General features: G+C 60.2%; 7 protein-coding genes across 7 annotated transcripts; 3 read left to right on the top strand and 4 right to left on the bottom strand.

The window, feature by feature from the left end:
• Window positions 1–1,247: 1,247 nt before the first annotated feature.
• Window positions 1,248–5,036, bottom strand: B0H64DRAFT_368140 (uncharacterized protein). Its single transcript, XM_062801967.1, has 3 exons — window positions 2,814–5,036; window positions 1,559–2,754; window positions 1,248–1,490 (listed from the first exon to the last, which is right to left on the bottom strand). The coding sequence occupies exons 1-3, from the start codon at window positions 4,621–4,623 to the stop codon at window positions 1,407–1,409; spliced, it is 3,090 nt and encodes a 1,029-aa protein (XP_062654218.1). The 5' UTR covers window positions 4,624–5,036; the 3' UTR covers window positions 1,248–1,406.
• A 194-nt stretch (window positions 5,037–5,230) lies between these two features.
• On the top strand, window positions 5,231–8,591 carry B0H64DRAFT_479003 (beta-lactamase-like protein; the record flags this gene model as incomplete). Its single annotated transcript, XM_062808279.1, has 2 exons — window positions 5,231–5,605; window positions 5,684–8,591. The coding sequence occupies exons 1-2, from the start codon at window positions 5,460–5,462 to the stop codon at window positions 8,589–8,591; spliced, it is 3,054 nt and encodes a 1,017-aa protein (XP_062654217.1). The 5' UTR covers window positions 5,231–5,459.
• A 336-nt stretch (window positions 8,592–8,927) lies between these two features.
• On the bottom strand, window positions 8,928–9,607 carry B0H64DRAFT_479002 (bola protein; the record flags this gene model as incomplete). Its single annotated transcript, XM_062808278.1, has 2 exons — window positions 9,360–9,607; window positions 8,928–9,169 (listed from the first exon to the last, which is right to left on the bottom strand). Exons 1-2 carry the CDS (start codon window positions 9,448–9,450, stop codon window positions 8,928–8,930), a joined length of 333 nt encoding a protein of 110 aa, XP_062654216.1. The 5' UTR covers window positions 9,451–9,607.
• A 151-nt stretch (window positions 9,608–9,758) lies between these two features.
• On the top strand, window positions 9,759–10,769 carry B0H64DRAFT_420872 (GTP cyclohydrolase 1 type 2/Nif3; the record flags this gene model as incomplete). Its single annotated transcript, XM_062805493.1, has 3 exons — window positions 9,759–9,820; window positions 9,883–10,052; window positions 10,108–10,769. 3 exons carry the CDS (start codon window positions 9,759–9,761, stop codon window positions 10,767–10,769), a joined length of 894 nt encoding a protein of 297 aa, XP_062654215.1.
• Window positions 10,770–10,901: 132 nt separating this feature from the next.
• B0H64DRAFT_452057 (Vps51/Vps67-domain-containing protein) lies at window positions 10,902–12,176 on the bottom strand. Its single transcript, XM_062807191.1, has one exon. The coding sequence runs from the start codon at window positions 12,113–12,115 to the stop codon at window positions 11,051–11,053; it is 1,065 nt and encodes a 354-aa protein (XP_062654214.1). The 5' UTR covers window positions 12,116–12,176; the 3' UTR covers window positions 10,902–11,050.
• A 514-nt stretch (window positions 12,177–12,690) lies between these two features.
• On the top strand, window positions 12,691–13,470 carry B0H64DRAFT_446996 (uncharacterized protein; the record flags this gene model as incomplete). Its single annotated transcript, XM_062806968.1, has 1 exon — window positions 12,691–13,470. The coding sequence occupies one exon, from the start codon at window positions 12,691–12,693 to the stop codon at window positions 13,468–13,470; it is 780 nt and encodes a 259-aa protein (XP_062654213.1).
• Window positions 13,471–13,568: 98 nt separating this feature from the next.
• B0H64DRAFT_54354 (uncharacterized protein) lies at window positions 13,569–18,109 on the bottom strand. Its single transcript, XM_062808409.1, has 2 exons — window positions 17,860–18,109; window positions 13,569–17,805 (listed from the first exon to the last, which is right to left on the bottom strand). Exons 1-2 carry the CDS (start codon window positions 17,976–17,978, stop codon window positions 13,668–13,670), a joined length of 4,257 nt encoding a protein of 1,418 aa, XP_062654212.1. The 5' UTR covers window positions 17,979–18,109; the 3' UTR covers window positions 13,569–13,667.
• Window positions 18,110–18,418: the final 309 nt, after the last annotated feature.

The raw sequence follows: 18,418 nt of genomic DNA, 5'->3' as shown, positions 1-18,418 counted from the left end.
ACCCCCCCTAGACGGACCCCTTACCCGACACCTAACGGCCGGGCGGGGCAAGGAAAGCATGGAGGGCACCCTGCAGAAGTGACAGGTCGCAACTTGGTCTCGCTTCCTCTTCCGAAAACCCCGGCACGAGTTATTTCTTCCCACAACCGGCAAAAGGACAGAAGAAGCAAGGCCGTCCGTCTCTCTCCACTTCCCATTCACACGTCAACAACCCCCCTAAAACAATGGACCAACACAATAGCAACACATCGTCATCTGCTCCGGCAAAACCACGGAGTCACACCTCATAGCTCCCTATCACTTACTAGCCATCACGGGGGTTGGGGAGGGGGTGGGGGGTTGAAAGTAAGGGGAGGGGGGCGAACAGAGAAAACAACCCCCTTCTCCCCAACCAGTAACCAGTAACCAGCAACCACCAACCCCCCAATCCCACCCCCACCCCCCTTATTGACCTCAAAACCGAAAACGAAACAAAAAGAAAAAAGGAAAGGACCACGCCCAATAACCGCACCACTCCACTCCACAGCACAGCACACCGTACCGACGGCAGGCAAGCAAGGGAAGGGAAGGGCGAGGGCGAGGGCGTCAGCCGACACACCGGGCCGAAAGTCCTCGGCCACGGCCAGCCAGCTAGCTAGCCGGGTAGAGGTAACGGAATGCAAAGCCTGTCAGCCCGCTACTAAGCGAAAAACAACAACAACCAGCGAACAAACGAACAACGAAGGGCGCCCCCCCAGCTAGTTAGTTAGCGGCTCGACGTGACTGACGATGGTGGCGCTGTCTGGGCCAACCCAACCAACCGCAGCCGGGCAGCAGCCGGGCAGCAGCCCGGCAAGCCCGGGCTGACAGGATGGGGACATGGTCGGCTGGCTTGGTTGGGAAACCGAGGTTTCGGGTTCGGGTTTGGGAGGGGGGGGATGGGGTGGGGTGGATCGTTGGGGGTGGTGAATAGGTGAATAAGGGGGGTTTGCTTGTGCTGATGTTGATGCTGTTAAGGAGGTATCCTGGGGTATGTTTGTGTTTTGGTAGGTACCTCCTTTACCTGGGGAAGTGCGTAGACGAGGTAAGCATTCAAAGAGGAAAAGGGGGGTGGGGGAACCCTCTCAGCCTCGTGAGGGGGAAGATGGATGTTTGCTATGTGCTGATAAATGCCGTTCGTTGTGGCTGACCATCACCGGTCCGAGTGAATGTTGTCGTTGGACGATATCGTCCAGCATTAGAACAACCAACCCTTATTTCATAGTTAGGAGGTATAGCAGCCCGACAGAATACGGTATGTTGCATATGAGCAGAAGTAGCCGACGTAGAAAACAGCCCAATCTTGAACTCCACGGATAATATCATGTCACGTCGTATTTTGGTATCACCTCCATCTAATCTGGCTCACATGTACGTCCGCCCCTTCTCTACCAATACGAAGGCCTCAACCCCGTAAAACTCGACAGCGCCGACCCGTCGCCCGAATCTTCCCGTTTCCTCTGACCCGCCAACTGGAATTCCACGTTAGTCACTCCAGGTATCATGATGACGACGACAAAAAGGATCAAAGCGGACTCACCTCCAACTGCACCCCCTTATGCAGATGCACCAGCCAGTCGACATAGCTCTGGGCCTCGTTATTCCGGTCCTCGACCAGCATGCGCGCAAACTCGTACTCGGCGCCGTCGATGCCCTGGCGGGCGAGCTGGATGGTGAGGCCCTTGGAGCCGCGCATGGCGCGCAGGAACTCGACGATGTTGCGCACCTGGGCGTTGAGGTGGGTCTGCAGGGCGGGCAGGGCCGAGGTGTAGGCGTCGAGGCTCTGCAGGCTGGTCTTGTCCTCGCCGAACAGGTCGGCGATGAGGTTGGGCGACGTCTGCGCGTGCATCCACAGCAGCGTCTGCTGGCCGTTGTCGACCAGGTACACGCCGCCCGGCTCGACGCGCGAGAAGGAGGCGCGCACCGCGGGCGGAACGCGCAGGTGGCCGCCGGCTTGGGCGTCCGGGAAGCCGTCCTCGGGCTGCAGGTTGTGCAGGGGGATCATGCGCGGGTAGAGGTAGAGGCTGAGCTCGAGGGGGCCCATGGAGCGGATGAGGCGCATCTCGTGCACACGGCGGTCTGACGACTCGGAGCCGCCCTTGAAGGCGCGGCACTTGATCATGCCGAGCACGTACATGGCGAACTCCTTGAGGCGCTCGGGCATGACGAGCTGGCCTGGCGGGTGCGCCTGCGCGAGGAAGTGCTTGCGGTAGTTGGCCAACACGTCGATGCTCCTCTCGGTGAGGCCCAGGCGGATGTCTTTGAGGGCGTTGGAGGTGGTGGCTAGCTTGGTGGAGCCCTCCTTGGCCAGGATCGTGATGACGGCGTCCTGGTCGATGAACTTGATGCTCTCGCGGGCGCTCTCGCTGACGCCGGCGATGACGTTGATGCACCTGACTCGCCGCTGGCCCGAGGCGGAGGTGTAGAGCAGAGCGGCCTGGAAGTGCGTGTCGAGCTTCGGGTCGAGCTTGCCGTCGTAGCTGAAGGTCACGCCCAGCGCCTTGTCGGCGTCGATGACACCAATCTCGAGGTCGGCGCCGAAGGTGTGCTGGATGAAGTTGCCGTGGTATCCCGACACCTGGAGGCCGTTGGAGCATCTGACCTTCATGAGAGCCTGGAATCCCGTCTCCCGTGTGACGGCGTGCTTGATTTCGAGCGACAGCTTGGTGTTGTCCCTGGGGGCGATGAAGTTGGGGTAGTAGAAACTCTCGCCACCAGTGGTAGCAGACACGTAACCTGAGAATAGTTAGCAAGGTTTGGACGAAGGGATAGAGTTGATCGCCGATTTCGCTCACCAATGGTAGCAATGTCTAGATAACCGCCCGACGGAGCGGCCATAAAGAAGTCGACACCGACGCCGACGGAAACCATTTTCTCGGCGGCTCTCCTCCAGGCCGGGTGTTCGGTGCTGAAAAGCTTCTTATCAGGCTCACCGCTGGGGTGCTTGCCGTCGTCCCGCATGAACAGCCGGCCGGGGCCCCAGGTGGGCAGCGCGGAGAGGGAGCAGAAGATCTTGCCGCCCGTGGATTCTAGAGCCGCAATCGCCGCATTCAGCGTCGACAGGAGCGCCGGCTCGGGGTTCTTGATGGTTGAGAACATTTGGGGCAGGCGAGTTAGCAGCGAGCTAATCACGGCTTTGGACTCGTACGGGTCTACAAACAGGCCCTCGCTAAGCGGCACGAAGGGGTCTTCGATATCGGGCATGATCATCATCTGCGCCTGCTCCAGGGTCGGGCTGACATTGTAGAAGTGGACCTCCTTATCGTACGTCACGAAGCCGACCTTGGCGCCCGGCGGTATCCTCCTCTTGACTTCCCCATTCTCATCCTTCTCCTCGTCATCCTCGGCGCTGTATAGGGTGCGTAGAATACCGTCACAGAAGGACTCGAGGAACCCCTTGTTGAAGGCCTCTTGGGTCACATCAATCAAGAAGAGATAGCGCAAACCAACTGGTTCCCTGGTCCAGTACTCCTTCGGCACAACGAAGTCGACTGTCCCCCTGGTGAGTTCCGGCCGCTGGTCGCGGTCAACGCGGACACCCTGGGGGCTAGTGGCGCAGAAGTACTCTGAAGGGGTGTCGTTTGCATAGCCACACAGGTTGCAGACAAACTTGTTGCCGCCGGAGCGGAACATCATAAAGGGGTTGACATAGGCGCGGCATCTGTGGCAGCGCGGCGGGCCAACGTCACCAAAATCCAGAACGGGAATCTCGAGTTCGCCGGCCTGGAGAGGGGCCATCGGCTGGAGGACGAGACCGAGGGGCAGGCCTGTGCTCTTCAGGCCCTCGGCGGTGGCGGGGATGTTGGTCATGGTAAGGCGGGCAAACTTGGGTGAAGCGTTCCCCTGGTCGAAGGCAACAAAAGAAACCGTAGCTGGTGGTGGTACTAGTCGCTCGAAGGTCGGGTACACATTGCTGAAGAAATATTGCTGGACGGAATCCCGGGACACTGGCACACTAGGCATCTCATCGGGGGACACCCTGGTCTGTCCCGAGTGAGAGACCATAGTCGGCGCAGGTGCGGCGGCATCGGCAAAGCCGCTCCTGGCGGCGAACTCGGCGGGGGAAGCGGGCGCGGGCATGAAACCGGGGCTCACGGGCGCCGGGAACTGGCTCGCCTGGGGAGCTAACCCGCCGCCGCCATACAGAGAGGCGGCCGCCGAAGGCTCGGCGTTGAGGTAGGGGGTGGCCGCTGTGCCTGCTGGGGGCATGCCGTTGAAGGGCTGGGACGAACCCGTGGGTGCGTCAACCGTGTGGTATGCGTGGCGGTCCTTCTTCTTCTTCCTGACGGTACCCGCCCCTGCGTCGGCCCCGAGGCTCATGCCGCCCATCTGCGCCGCCAATCCTCCGTCGTCAACCGGGGGCTGCTGTTCCTGGAAGTAACCGCCGGGTTGGGGTGCTCCGTATCCTGGTGCCTGTGGGGGCATCGGCGCGGCTGCCGGTGAGGGTGCGCCATAATAGGGTTGCTGAGGAGCACCTTGTTGATAGGGGTTCGGAGCGATGGGGGGTTGGAACTGCGGAGGGGCAGGTTGGCTCGTTCGGTTCGGGTCGTTGGGGTCGAGATTCTCGCCCTGACCGAGGGCGTGGTACATGGAGTGGTCGGCCATCTTTAGGGGAGTGCTGTCGGCAGCAATTCTCCTTGAGATCCTCCCACACGCGGGTGCTGTCTGTTTCTTGTCGGCGAGTTGATCGAGTGGTTTAAATCGGAACCCGAGCTCCTTCTCCGTTTTCCTTTTCCTTTTTCCTTTTCCTTCTTCCTTGTCGGGCTTGTCACCGGGGACCTTGTTCGTAGAAAATGACCGGGTTCATAATCAGAGTCACTCCGGGAGCACTGCCTTCCCAAGATCCAATGCGGACGAGTAGCTACCTGGGTAGTGTTTGCGCAAGGTGGCCCTTAAGCGATGCCCTGGATGTGGTGTGTTGAAGTGGATTCCGACTTGTCCCACTTCCGTGTTGCACTCCCACTCTCTGGCGGGCGGGCGAGCAGGAGCTCCAGCTGTCCTTTTTTGTCGGCTCGGGCTTGCTTGGCACAATTCACGGGGGTTTATCGGGGGTCCCTCCCATGCAATCGGCTGCTTCCGTACCTCGATTGGGCAATGGAGTCGATCTCTGCCGCCTGCCACCGCCTTTAACGGCCTGCGGGCTTGGCTTTGCGCTGCTTTGCCGGCCCGTCGCGTGCCATTGCAGACGCGACAAAGGAACTGCCCGGACGCTGGAATCCCAGCTCCCACCTAACTCTCCCCCATCCATTGACCAGGATTCCAGAGTCTTCAACCACGCCCGCTCCCACTCCCTGCTGGTTAATCATATCCGCACTCTCATATCACCACTACCCTCCCAGACTGACGGAATATTTAAACCAATACCTAATAAGCCATGCCTCAGCTCCCATAGCGATTCGACACAGCGACTACGAACTGCACCTACCGACGACACCCTAGCCATGTTCACCTTCAGCCCGCTGCAGGGCGCATTGACGGAATCGACAGCATCGCAGTCGCTCCTGGAACTCGATGGGGGCGTTAAGGTACTGATAGATGCTGGTTGGGATGAGACGTTTGATGTCGAGAAGCTGCGCGAGCTGGAGAAGTAAGTCCATGTCGCATTCCATCCGTTAGGGAGAGAGATAACTGGGTAGAAGAGCTGGTCGCTGACTGCCTGGTCTAGGCAAATCCCCACACTCTCCTTGATACTACTCACCCATGCGACCATCGACCACCTCGGTGCATATGCGCACTGCTGCAAGAACTTCCCTCTCTTCACACGCGTTCCCGTCTATGCGACACGCCCCGTTATCGACCTCGGCCGCACTCTGACCCAAGACCTCTACGCCTCGACCCCCGTGGCCGCGACGACAATATCGCCCACTTCGCTCGCCGAGGCATCCTACTCCTATGCGCAGACATCATCTGCCGACCACAACCTCCTCCTCCAACCACCAACCCCCGAGGAGATCGCACGCTACTTCTCCCTCATCCAACCCCTCAAGTACTCTCAACCTCACCAGCCGCTCCCATCGCCCTTCTCTCCGCCCCTCAACGGGCTGACAATCACTGCCTATAACTCGGGCCACACACTCGGAGGGACGATTTGGCACATCCAACATGGCCTCGAGTCCATCGTCTACGCCGTCGACTGGAACCAGGCCCGCGAGAACGTTTTCTCCGGTGCCGCCTGGTTAGGAGGAGGCCACGGGGGCGCGGGAGGAGCCGAGGTTATCGAACAGCTGCGCAAACCGACGGCGTTGGTATGCAGCAGCCGCACGCCCGAGACCGCGCTCCCACGCGGCCGGCGTGACGAGCAGCTCCTAGAGTCCATCAAGCTCTGCATTGCCAGGGGCGGGACGGTGCTGATCCCCGTGGACTCGAGCGCAAGGGTTCTGGAGCTCTCGTACTTTTTGGAACACGCGTGGAGGGCCGAGGTTGCGAAAGATAACGAGGTCTTCAAGTCGACAAGGGCCTACCTGGCTGGCCGCACCATCAACAGCACCATGAGGAATGCTAGGAGTATGCTGGAGTGGATGGACGACAGCATCGTGAGAGAATTCGAGGCTGTAGCTGGTGGTCAAAGGGGGAATGGCGGTGCCGGAGGTGGCAAGGGCAAGGATGCTGGTCCTTTCGATTTCAAGTACCTGAGGCTGCTCGAGCGGAAAGCGCAGGTCGAGCGCATCCTGCAGCAAGCTGCGGATACCTCGGAGCCAAAAGGCAGGGTCATTATTGCCACCGACTCAAGTTTGGAATGGGGGTTCTCGAAGGAGGTCATGCGAACGATCGCGGGAGACCCCAGGAATCTTGTCGTCCTCACCGAGAAGCCGAACCTCAACCCAAACACGCCATCTATCGCCCGGACGTTATGGGAATGGTGGAAGGAGAGAAAGGATGGCGTGGCGGTTGAGCAAACGAGCAACGGCGACACATTTGAGCAGGTCTACGGGGGTGGGCGCGAACTCGAAGTGGGTGATGCGACACGGCAAGCACTGGAAGGGAGCGAACTTGATATCTACCAACAGTGGCTAGCAACGCAGCGCCAGCTGCAAGCGACGCTGCAGAGCGGCGGCACGGCCGCCCTCGAATCGGCCCCTGACGTAGTAGACGATGCGTCGGAAACCACAACCGAATCCGAAGAATCCGAGACGGAGCAACAGGGGAAGGCCCTAAACGTGTCCACGACAATAGGCCAGGCTAGCCGCAAAAAGGTGGTTCTAAAAGATGAAGACTTGGGCATCACCATCTTGTTCAAGAAGAAGGGGGTCTACGACTTCGACGTCAGGGGGAAGAGAGGGAGAGAACGCATGTTTCCGACCGTGATGCGTCGAAAACGAAACGACGAATTTGGCGAGCTCATCAGACCCGAGGAATATCTCCGGGCAGAGGAGCGCGAGGATGCCGACGGCCAAGACGAGAGGCAGGATGGCAACAGGCACGAGCAGGGCCTGGGCAAGAAGCGCAAGTTTGACGACGTTGGCGCGTCCAAGGGAGCTTCGGGGGGCAACAAACGGCCTCAAGGCAAGCGCGCTGCTTCCGACGAGCCAGAGGCCGCTGCGCTATCTAACGGGCATGCCGGCGACGAGCTGGACGAGCTGGAGGACGACGACGAAGCCGTCATCGGCCCGGCCAAGCTGGTGGTCAAGTCACAGACCGTCTCAGTCAAGCTCCGCATCGCCTTTGTCGACTTTAGCGGCTTGCACGACAAGCGTAGCCTGGGCATGTTGATCCCGCTGATCCAGCCGCGCAAGCTGATCCTCGTCGCGGGGGCGGAAGACGAAACGCTCGCGCTCGCCACCGACTGCAAGAAGCTGCTGAGCGCCCAGCTCACAGCAGGATCATCCCAGAGCACCATCGACGTGTTCACCCCGGCCATCGGCGCCACCGTCGACGCCTCGGTCGATACCAACGCGTGGGTGGTCAAGCTCGCCGACCCCTTCGTCAAGCGCCTCAAGTGGCAGAACGTGCGCGGGCTAGGCATCGTCACTGTGACAGGCCTGCTCCTCCCGGGCGGAGAAATCGCCATCCAATCCACAACCACCACCACCACAACCAACACAACCACCACCACCGACCCCAACAACCCCAAGCAACCCAACCCCACCTCCACCAACGACGACGACGACGAAGACGCCTCCCACAAGCGCCAAAAACTCGAAGGCACCCCGGCCCCCGAACCAACCGACGGCACGCTCATCACCACGCAGCACAAAGGCAACAAAGCCGCCGCCGCCCTCCCGACCCTCGACGTGCTCCCCGCCACGCTGGCCTCGGCCGTGCGGTCGGCCGCCCAGCCGCTGCACGTCGGCGATCTGCGGCTGGCGGACCTGCGCCGGGCGATGCTGGGCGCCGGGCACCGGGCCGAGTTCCGTGGTGAGGGTACCCTGCTGATTGATGGCACGGTGGCGGTGCGCAAGACGGCGACGGGGAGGATTGAGATTGAGAGTGTGGGGTTGCCGTTGGCGGTGGGTACGGGGGGTGGTGCTGCTGGGGGTGGTGGTGGTGTGGGGGGAAGGAATGGGGGGATGGGGACGTTTTATGAGGTGAGGAGGAAGATTTATGAGGGGTTGGCTGTTGTTGCGGGGGCGTGATTGTAGTCGTGATTGTTAGAGGGGGTGGGGGATATATATGTGTGTGTATTGGGGAGGAAAGGAAAATCATGGGGTTGGAGGGAGGGTATGGATCGGTTACGTTGTAGTTGTCTGGTCCGTAATTCCCGATGGTGGGATTCGAGTTTATTCTCACTAGATGCCAAACCGTCCTCCTCCCTGATATATCGTCAACATTAAAACCCACTATAGATGCTGGCCACGAAGCACACGCTCGATTCAACACCTGCCTCCTCCATCCATCCATCGCCGTTATCCACCTTACAAACCCCCCTAACATCCCCAACAACTCAGCCGCTCACCCTCAGCCGCTCACCCTCAACCGCTCACACCCTCCACCCTCCCACCCTCTGTCCCGTCCAGCGGCGGCTTATCATTTCCCCCCGTCGCCGCCATCTCCTTCTCGTACTCCTCTGGCGTCTGGCACTTGGCGCTCCAGGCGTGTATTTGGGCGATCTCCTCCTTGAGCGCCGCGTTCACCAGCCGGTGCCGCTTCAGCGAGTTCTTGCCGGCGAACTCGGGCGACACGATGAGCGACGTGAATGCCTGGCCGCAGCCGCCTGTGGTTAGGGGGGTTGTGATGGGTTAGTTGGGGGTTGTTGGTTGTTAGTTGGGGGGTTTGGGGTGTGGTTCGGGGTGTGGTTTGGGGTGTGGATGGTTTTAAAAAGAAAAAGGAAAAAGGAAAACGGCATCGCGGGGCTGTCCGGGATGACGTCAGGGCAGGGGGATGGTGAGGGCTAGTTCTCGTACCGGACATGTCTTGGATCTCGACATGAGTCGCCTTGAGCCGCTCGGTGATAGCAGCCCGCACCGAGTCTTCTGTTATCGCTGGCTGGGCCATGGTTTGAGAGAGCTGGTTGTGAGGGTTGGTGAAGTGAATTAATTAGTGAGCAGCATCCTCTGAGAGATGCGCAAATGCCCCGCGAAATCTTGGCGATGGTGTGAGGTAGGGGTTAGGGTTGTATTACTTAGTTTCTCATTGTACGCCGAGTTTCAGCGACGCCCGAGTTCACCTGTGTCTGTACCATCACTTGTTCCCCTCAACAAGCCGCCTTTCCAATGAAACTTGCCTCAACCTTTTTGAGGATCCCCAGACTTGCCTCATCAACTCGACTTATTCGACCGGTAGTTTTCGCGCGGCAGTACAGTATGGAACCCGCCCTGCAGAGTCCCCTCTTCACCCAACATGTCGTCAAGGCTATGCGGTCCCTGTAAGTTCCCAACCGAGACAGTTAATACTCCTTTTTGACATCTGAGACTGATGTGGCACCAGCTACCCTGAGGAGCTCGCCGACCGGGCCTGGGACAACGTTGGCCTCCTCCAGGAAAACATCAACCCTACCTCTGGCAGCGTCCCTTCACGGGTGCTGCTCACCAACGATTTGACACTCAGTGTCGCCGAGGAGGCCATCAAAAAGAAGGCATCCGTTATTGTCAGCTACCGTATGACCAGACTTGCCCCCTGCCTATGACCATTCTTGAATCCTGACACCCCCAGACCCCTTCATCTTCCGCGGCCTCAAGTCAGTCACGCTCAACGACCCGCACCAACGGATCGTGCTGCGGCTGGCCCAGCACAACATCGCCGTGTACAGCCCGCACACCTCAGCCGACGCCGTACTCGGCGGCGTCAACGACTGGCTCGCCGGCATCCTCAAGAAGATCCACGTGGCGCGGGAGGTGACGGTGGTGAAGCCGATCGGGGGCCCCGTGCCGGCGGGCTTCGAGGGGGCCGGGTACGGGCGGCGGGTGCAGCTGGCCTTTGACACGGACATCGAGAGCATCATGCAGGTCTACTGCATGGAGCTGGGGCTGAAGCACGTCAGCGTGTCGCAGCCGCGCCCCCGCCCCGGCGACAGCAACTGCGTGCGCTCCGTCGCTGTTTGCGCTGGGTCGGGCTATGATGTGCTCAAGGACACCGACGCCGACTTGATTATTACTGGGGAGATGTCCCACCACAATGCCCTGCGCCTCAAGATGCTCGGCAAGTCGGTCATCACCCTGTTCCACAGCAACTCGGAGCGGGGGTTCCTGAAGCAGGTGCTGCAGCCGCAGCTGCTGGGGGTACTGCAGAAGGAGGACAAGGCGGCCGAGGTGTTGGTGAGCGAGGAGGATGCGGATCCTTTTGAGATCTGGGAGGCGGAGGAGTTGAGAGGGTAAGGAATGTGAGCTGAGGATAGCATGGTGTGAGATGAGGAAAAATGAATGGTCATACATGAGAGATCGAAGTAGGCTTGGGCTTCTATATTAATATACCTGAACCACATGCCAATGATTGCCCCTGTTAATCTATTCATACATCCTTATGCAAACCAAAGGGTATCATTGTGGGAGGCCCTACTGCCGACGATGGCCCTCCCGAACCGCCCGTGAAGTTTTCACCCGCCCACATAGGGCAGGCCCAATTACGTTTGAACGCCATGGATGCTCAAACTCTCAGTTCATGCCGTCGCACTCGCACCCTCACCCCCCTCTCCTCCCCCCGGCCCCTTTAACGCGGCATCCCCCTCCTCGATCAACCCTCCCACTTCTTCCCCGCCGACTCCTAATTCCTTCCACCGCACCAATAACCTCCTCGGCCGGTCCCACTCCTCCTTGGCCTCCTCCACCCTCCCCTCCGCCACCAACCGCCTCACCCGCTCCGGCACCTTGACCACCTCTTTCGCCAACTCCCTCGTCCTCTCCCTCCTCGCATCACCATCAGTACCTTTTTGTTCCCCAGCAGCAGCAGCATCCACCTCCCTCCTCAGCTCCTCCCTCAACCCAACCGCAACCTCATAAATCCCATCCACCACCCCCTCCAACGTCCCCCCTCCCACCAACCCCGTAGCACCAGCACCCCCACCCCCACCCCTATCCGCATTACCACCACCCCCACCCCCACCCCCACCCGCCCCCTCCAGCAGCACCACCTCCCCCGGCGTCCCCGGCGTCCTTGCCGCCCTCATCCGCCGGATCGTATCCGTCGCCGCGATCAGCTTGCTATAGTTATCATACACCAGCGCCTTGCGCTCGGCGTCCAGCGCGCGCATCTCGCCCAGCACGCGCGCGTGCGTGCGCAGCAGGTCGGCGAGGGACGCCGTCTGCAGGAGGTGGGTTGTGTAGGCCGGCGCGTTGAAGGTGGGACTGTCGAGTTCGGAGGGGGGGTTTTCTACTACTCCGGTTGTTGTGTTTGTGGGGGGGTTGTTGATGATGGGGTCGCCGAGGTGGTCGGTTATTTCGACGGTTGGGGGGGAGGGGAGCGGTTTGTTGCTGCTGGTGGTGGTGGTGGTGTTGTTGCGGAGGTTGTAGTACTCGCGGAGGGCGGCGCGGTTGGTGCGTTTGGGTTGGGCGGTGGCTGTGGTGGCGGTGGTGGTGGATGAGGAGGAGGTGTTGGGGTTGGGGGAGCTGGAGGCGGAGGCCGGGGCATCGAGACTCGGGCGCGAGGAGGAGGTCGGAGTGATGGAGGAGTTGGTGCGTCGCGGGAAGGGGCCCGGGCGGTCTCGAGGAGATGCAATAGTGGACATTGTGGTGGTTGGTAGGTGGAGGTGTATTGCTGTCAGTGCGCTTATAGCCGGGACTGCATCAGAGTTGTGTTGTTGAAGGTGTGAAGATGAATGTTGGCAGTTGACAGTTGACAGTTGCTCGAGCTCGCACCAGAGTGGAGCTTCCCGCCGCTGGGCTGCGCTAGCAAATCCGGGGAGATCCCGAAAGCTCGCGGTACAGGGCTCCCACGCTCCACTAAAACCCCGACGCGCCAGGCACAGCGCGCCAAGGTTCGCTGCCATTGTCATGGAACGGAATCCGAGGTGAGTTCTTACGATATTCTAAGGTAACACCAGGCTGATCAAGCGCCAATACGATGAAAAATACTAGAGGATCGTCACTTGTCTTTACAAATTTATCACGACTCCAATTCCGATCTACAAAAAGAGCCGCCTTTTGCATCACAGTCTCAACCACAGCGTACACCAAAAAGCGCCAGCTCCCTCCCCACTGGAAGAAACCATCTCGCTCCACTACCCCTCAACCTCACCAAAACCAACCCCCAAACAAAACCACCTCACCCCAAACAACAACAACAACCCCCAACCCCCCCAAAATGGACATCCCCACCCAACTCCAGACCTCCCTCTCCACCACCACCACCCCCCTCCCCTCCCTCACCTGGCTGCAAACCCTCTGCACCCCGCGCACACCGACCACCCCCCTCCCCCCCTTAGCCTCCCTGCTCGCCACAGCGCGCACCCGCCTCCTCGCGAGCGACCTCACCACCCCAGGCCTGCTCGACGCGCGGTGGGCGTCCGCGCACGCCCTGCCGGCGAATCTGGCCGCGACACACGCCGCGACGCGCGAGAGTAAGCTGGCGGCGGATGTGGTGGTGCAGGTGCTGGATTTGGAGGACGTCAGTCGGTCGCGGTGGGAGCAGGCGGAGGGGTTGGAGGCGCTGGCGAGGGGGGAGGGGACGAGGGGGAGGGAGGTTGTTAGGTTGCCGCCAGCGGGTGATGGGGGGGACGGGCAGGACGGGGAGGGGGATAGGGGGGATGGAAATGGGGGGGATGGGGGCGGTGCTGGTCCGCAGCCGCAGGGTGCCGGTGGCAGCAGCAAGAATAGCACGCATAAGCTGGTGGTGCAGGACTGCAAGGGCCAGAAGGTCACCGCGATCGAGCTGAAGCGGGTGGAGCGCCTGGCGGTGGGCAAGACGTTTATCGGGGAGAAGATCCTGCTGCGGGCGGGGACGGTGGTCGCGCGCGGTGTTGTGCTGCTGGACCCGGCGCAGTGCGTTGTGCTTGGTGGGAAGGTCGAGGCGTGGCATCGGGCGTGGGTGGATGGTCGGTTGGAGAGGCTGAGGGAGGCTGTCGGGGCGGAGAGGCGGGCATAGGTTATGGGCGGTAGACTGGTGATACACGAACGGCATGGGATAAGGGCGATGCATGGATGACATGGGCTTTGGGCGGGTGCATGGGTTTTGCTGGAGTTGACTGTTTAGATACCCCATTCCTTTTCTCTACCCCAGACCATAGATCTACCCACACAATCATGACATGACACGCCTATCCCTTAACAACCATGACACCCCTACCCCTTGACGACCTCTCCCAACGCCTGCCAGCCCGCCTTCTCCCACGGCGCAACCATAACAGCCTTCTGCGCGTCCATAGCCCGCCCCGTGCCAGCATACGCCCCTGCCAGATCCCCCGCGGCCAGATCCCCCCTCGGCGCCACGGCCTTCAACGCAACCCGCAGCGCCATCTCGGCGGCACTCTTCCCCTCCTCGCCGCCCAGCCCGCGGAGCTCCGCCCACCCGTGCGGCAAGTGCGGGTGGAACATGACATCCGCCCGGGCCTGGTTCGCCTTGGCCTTGGCCACCTCCTCCGCGTCGTCGCCCTTCCCAAACGCGGCAATCGCCCTTAGCACCTCGCCGAGCTGCCGCTGGTCCGCGGGCGTCACGCCCTCGTCGCTGGCCCGCAGGCTCTGCAGCTCGGCGACAACCGCCTCCAAGCTCTCCTCGTCCTCATCCAACAACGCAATCACGCCCAGCAACAGCACCGACTGCACGTGGTGGGGCACGCGCTCGATGACCTCGAAGAGCACCTCGCGCGCCCTCTCGCGCGCCTCCTCTTTCCCCGTGGCCCACAGCACCTGGGCCAGCACGCAGGCGACGTCCGGGTGGCCGTCGGACTCGCTGATGGCCGAGTCGAAGCAGGCGACGGCGTCGTCGACGGCGCCCTGGTAGTAGCGCGCCAGGCCCAGGGTGACGTGCGCGCTCAGCCGCACCCGCCTGCGCTCCTCGGCCGCCAGCTCGCTGTCCGCCTCGTCGCTGCTCAGCTGCACGGCCAGCTCGGCCGCCTCGGCGGCCTCGGTGTTCGCGCTGGTTGCGAGGTAGGCGCGCGCGAGGTCGGCCTTGGCGATGGCGAACCGCTTGAGCGACTCTGGGGACTCGGTGACTTCGTAGTCGGTCTCGACCGCGGCGCAGATCTTTTCGAGCGTCGCGACCGCGCGGTCGTGCTCGTGGTTGCGCTCTTGGAAGAGGGCCGAGAGGTGGCCGTAGGCGAGCTCCTGCGGGTTGAGGCCCTGTAGTTGGCTGAGCGCGAGGATGGGTTGGATGAGCGAGGTGACGGGTAGGTCGGCGGGTGACTCCATGATGTAGTCAAACATGGATACCGAGAAGTGCCGTCGGCTTGCCGCGGACGAGCTCTCGGCGATGTCCATGGCGTGCGTGAACAGGCCCCGCGCTTCCTTCTGGTCGCCGAGCAGCAGAGCCACCAGGCCCTGCCCCAGCCACGCGTGTGCGAAATCCGGATCGGCCGACTGCGCTTTCGTAAAGGCGTCGTTCGCAAACTGAATATCACCCTGGATCAGAGCCAGCGTGCCCAAGTTTGTCCAGGCATGGGCGCCACCCTCGTTCAAGTGGAGGCTGCGGACGAACGAGTGCTGCGAGACGGACGGGTTGACGCCGCTGGTCACCACTCCGAGAGCGTTCCAAAATTCCGAATTGCCTGCCTCGAGTTCGATGGCCCGCTTGAAGCACGCGATGGACGCCTTTAGGTATTTGGTGGCCTTCTTTCTGAGCCGCATAGGGAGACACATATGGGCGCGGTGCTCTGCCCAGCCGAGGTTGTAATATGCCACAGCCTGCGCGTGTAGGTCGTTGGCAGAAACTTGGATGGCGCGCTTGTGAGCGAGAATGGTGGCATGCAAAACCCTCACCAACTCGTTCCCAATCTTGCCTTCGTCCGGGTTAACACCATTGCCGGTGGCTCCAGTTTCGTCTATCGGATCGGCGTCTAAGTCCTCGGTACCAAGTAGTTGCTGGACGGTGTCCACTGGGAACTCTGATAGACGGTTTTGGACGCTCGAAAAGAGCGCGCAAGCATCGGCCACGGCTTTCCAGAAATTAAACGTTTCCTTAATCTCTTCCGGGGCCTGCAGTGCGAAGTTGAGCATCTCCACCGCGAGATCAATCGACTTGCCAAAGAAACCCTTGTCCAAACTGTCCAAAGCATTGTCCACTGTGGCCTGCATCAAAGAGATTGCAGCACCTGCTTCGTTCGGGCGGCCGGCGACTACCTCGCGGTAAAGGTTAATAGCCTCGTCAAAGTCGCCGAGCTCGCGGTTGACATCGGCGAGGATGAGCTTGGAAAACCAGGTTTCCCCGGGGATGTGTCCATCCGCAGCCTCTTCCAGCTTTTGAGCGTTCAGGATCGCCTTTGTGGCGGCGATGTAGCGTCCGGATCCGTGGTAGCTTTCGCCCAACCCGACCCACGAGTGGTAGTCGTCCGGTCCTATCCGGAGGGCTGCCTGGAACGAAACGATGGCCTTGCGGTAATCCTGCTTGTTGAGTTCTGCCACACCCAGAGCGGCGAAGGGCCAGCTGATACCCTTGCGCTTCGAGCCCGGCGGTGGCTTCACCTTGCCCGAGTCAACCACTCTCTGGGCGACAAGCTCGACGCGGTCCCAATCCCCGTCATCTGCAAAAGACCTGGCCAGCCTCTCCGCCGATTCAACCTCAGAGGCCGAGATCTCGACCGCCTTTTGAAAGCACCTGCGGGCCCGCTTCTTGTCTTTGGCATAATCTGCGTAGTACTTGCCAAGGCTGGTGTAGGCGGGCGCGTAGTTGAGGTTGCTCTTGAGGGCATCGAGAAAATACGCATAGGCGCCGGATCGGCTCTTCCTCGCCGCTTTCGACGTGTCGATGTTCCAGATACAGTAACCAACGCGGTACTGGGTTTGCGCGAGGAGTTCCTTGTTTGTCTGCCCCTTCTTCGTAAGAAGGGGGAGACAGCTCTCCAGCTCGGCTCGGCTAGTGTCAAAGTCCCCTTTCAAGGCCTTGACCCAGGCGGCCTCGGTCCTAACGCGGAGATTTTCGGGGTCGCGTTGTAGCGCACGTTCCAGGAAGTCAATTGCCTCGACATATTCCTCTTCCTCCTCGTAGATCAAGCCCACGCCTATCATGGCAGCGGTAGATGACGGATCATGGGCTAGAACTCCGTCAAACAAACTCTTGGCTTCCTGGTGATTGCGTGGCGACTGGTAAAACACCAGCGCTGTCCCGAGATACAGAGAGAAAGCGTCCTCGGTGTTTCGGAACTTTAGCCCGGTCCTAGAACGCTCCACCTTGAGGTGGTCGAGGGCCTTTCGCATAAGCTCGACGTTACTCTCGTGCTCCTCGATATGCTGGTAGTATTCACCGGCTAACCTAAGTGCGAACAACGAGTCGGCGTTGCTGGTGCCTTCCATAATCATCAGCAGGCGATCCTCCTCGGTGAGCGGGACGTATGTCGTCGGCGCGCCTCCAGCTTCATCATCCTCGCTCTCCTCTTCGGTTTCCGCACCGGTAGAAGCCTCGGGCGCCTGTGTAGGCTCCTTAGGGAACGGGGAAATGGCGCTTGTGAGGAAGCCCATGATAACCCTGTTGAGGTCGCTGTCGGGAAAGAAGGTGCAGTATTGGCGGAGCACCGTGACATCCCAGTCCTGAATATTCTTGTGGTCTTGCCAATTGATGGCGATATCCCACGCGAACTTGAACGGGTTATTGATGATGACCATGTCGTTTGCGAGCTTCTGGACGATGGCCGCCTCACGTTCCTTCTGCTCGCCTGGTGGCCACGCGACGAGTCTGTCATAGCAGTACTGGAGGAGCTTTTCCTCGTATGTTCGACGCACGTCGTCGTCAGTGGTCCAGTTTATTATTTGCCCGTAAACGTAGCCCAGCCTGCTCTGGGAGTAGACCTCGCGTTTCACCTCGAGAGTCACCTCGCTCACCCGGGCGCCTATCCGGGTGCGCCGCTCACCTATCAGAGTGTTGATCCGCTTCTTTTCGTCCATCTCGACAATCTCGGCCTGGATGTGGTACGTTTTGCCCGGGTGGGGAACGCGGCCCTCCAGAGCCGGGTAGATGGGGCTCTCCGGTAGGATCAGATCCAGCGCGTCCACATACTGGGCTCGCTCCCCCTGTGTCCGTGCCTGGTCGATGAATTTATCAACGACATCTTGACATTTGTACATCTCGTTCGCATCCCGAAAGATCTCGGCCAGGTTGAGGGCGGCGTGTTGGTACTGCTTCAACTTCTTTCCTCGTTGCCGCTCGTACAGTTTGACGAGGCCTTGCCAGGCCTGCGGGTCACTGGGTTTGAGCCTGGTCGCAGCAAGGTATGCAGTCTCCGCCTCATCAAGCTTGTTCACTTTGTCTAGGGCAAAAGCGAGGAAGACATGTCTGAACGGACGGTCAGCATTTCCGGTCGAGTATTCTCAAACCCGGTGCACTTACGCCTGGTAGTTCTTGGGGTCTTTTTGGAAGACGTCCTCCGCCGCCTCTATCGCCTCATCCCATTTCCGCTGCTTAATTGCTTCGTTAATGCCCTTGAGCAGGGCTTTGGTGCCCGACATGGCGTTGGCCCAGCGGGATCGATCTCCCTTTGGCCTAGATTGAAACTGAATTTGAGATGGCGAAATGTTGAGTAGAGAGGTGCAGGGTTGTGAGGGTTCGATGATGTGTGGTGGGTGAGTCGTGAGCTTGAGCTTTGAGCTTGAATTGAACCTGGAGGTGGGGTTGGTTTGGCCTGGCTCAGGCTTCGGATGCAGTAAGAGCGATCAGAAAGAATTCGAAAACCAGATTAAAAGTTGAAATCCCAAGACAGAACGGGTCGCTTTTAGTGTTGGGTACTCAGTTTCAGGAGCAGTATTCTGCAGCAAGAATGATAGCAGAGTTGACACCTCTGAATGTGAGAGAACCTTGAACCTACACTCGAACTGAACCGTGGAGCGTGGAGCACCACATCGCATGCAGCACACCACCAATCAGTTCATGTGCATGGTTCAAGGAGGTT

This window comes from Chaetomium fimeti (assembly GCF_033439085.1).
Source record: "Chaetomium fimeti strain CBS 168.71 chromosome Unknown B0H64scaffold_12, whole genome shotgun sequence".
Lineage (NCBI taxonomy): Eukaryota > Fungi > Ascomycota > Sordariomycetes > Sordariales > Chaetomiaceae > Chaetomium > Chaetomium fimeti.
The sequence above is the reverse complement of the archived record's forward strand: the minus strand, read 5'-3'. Positions and strand labels throughout refer to the sequence as shown.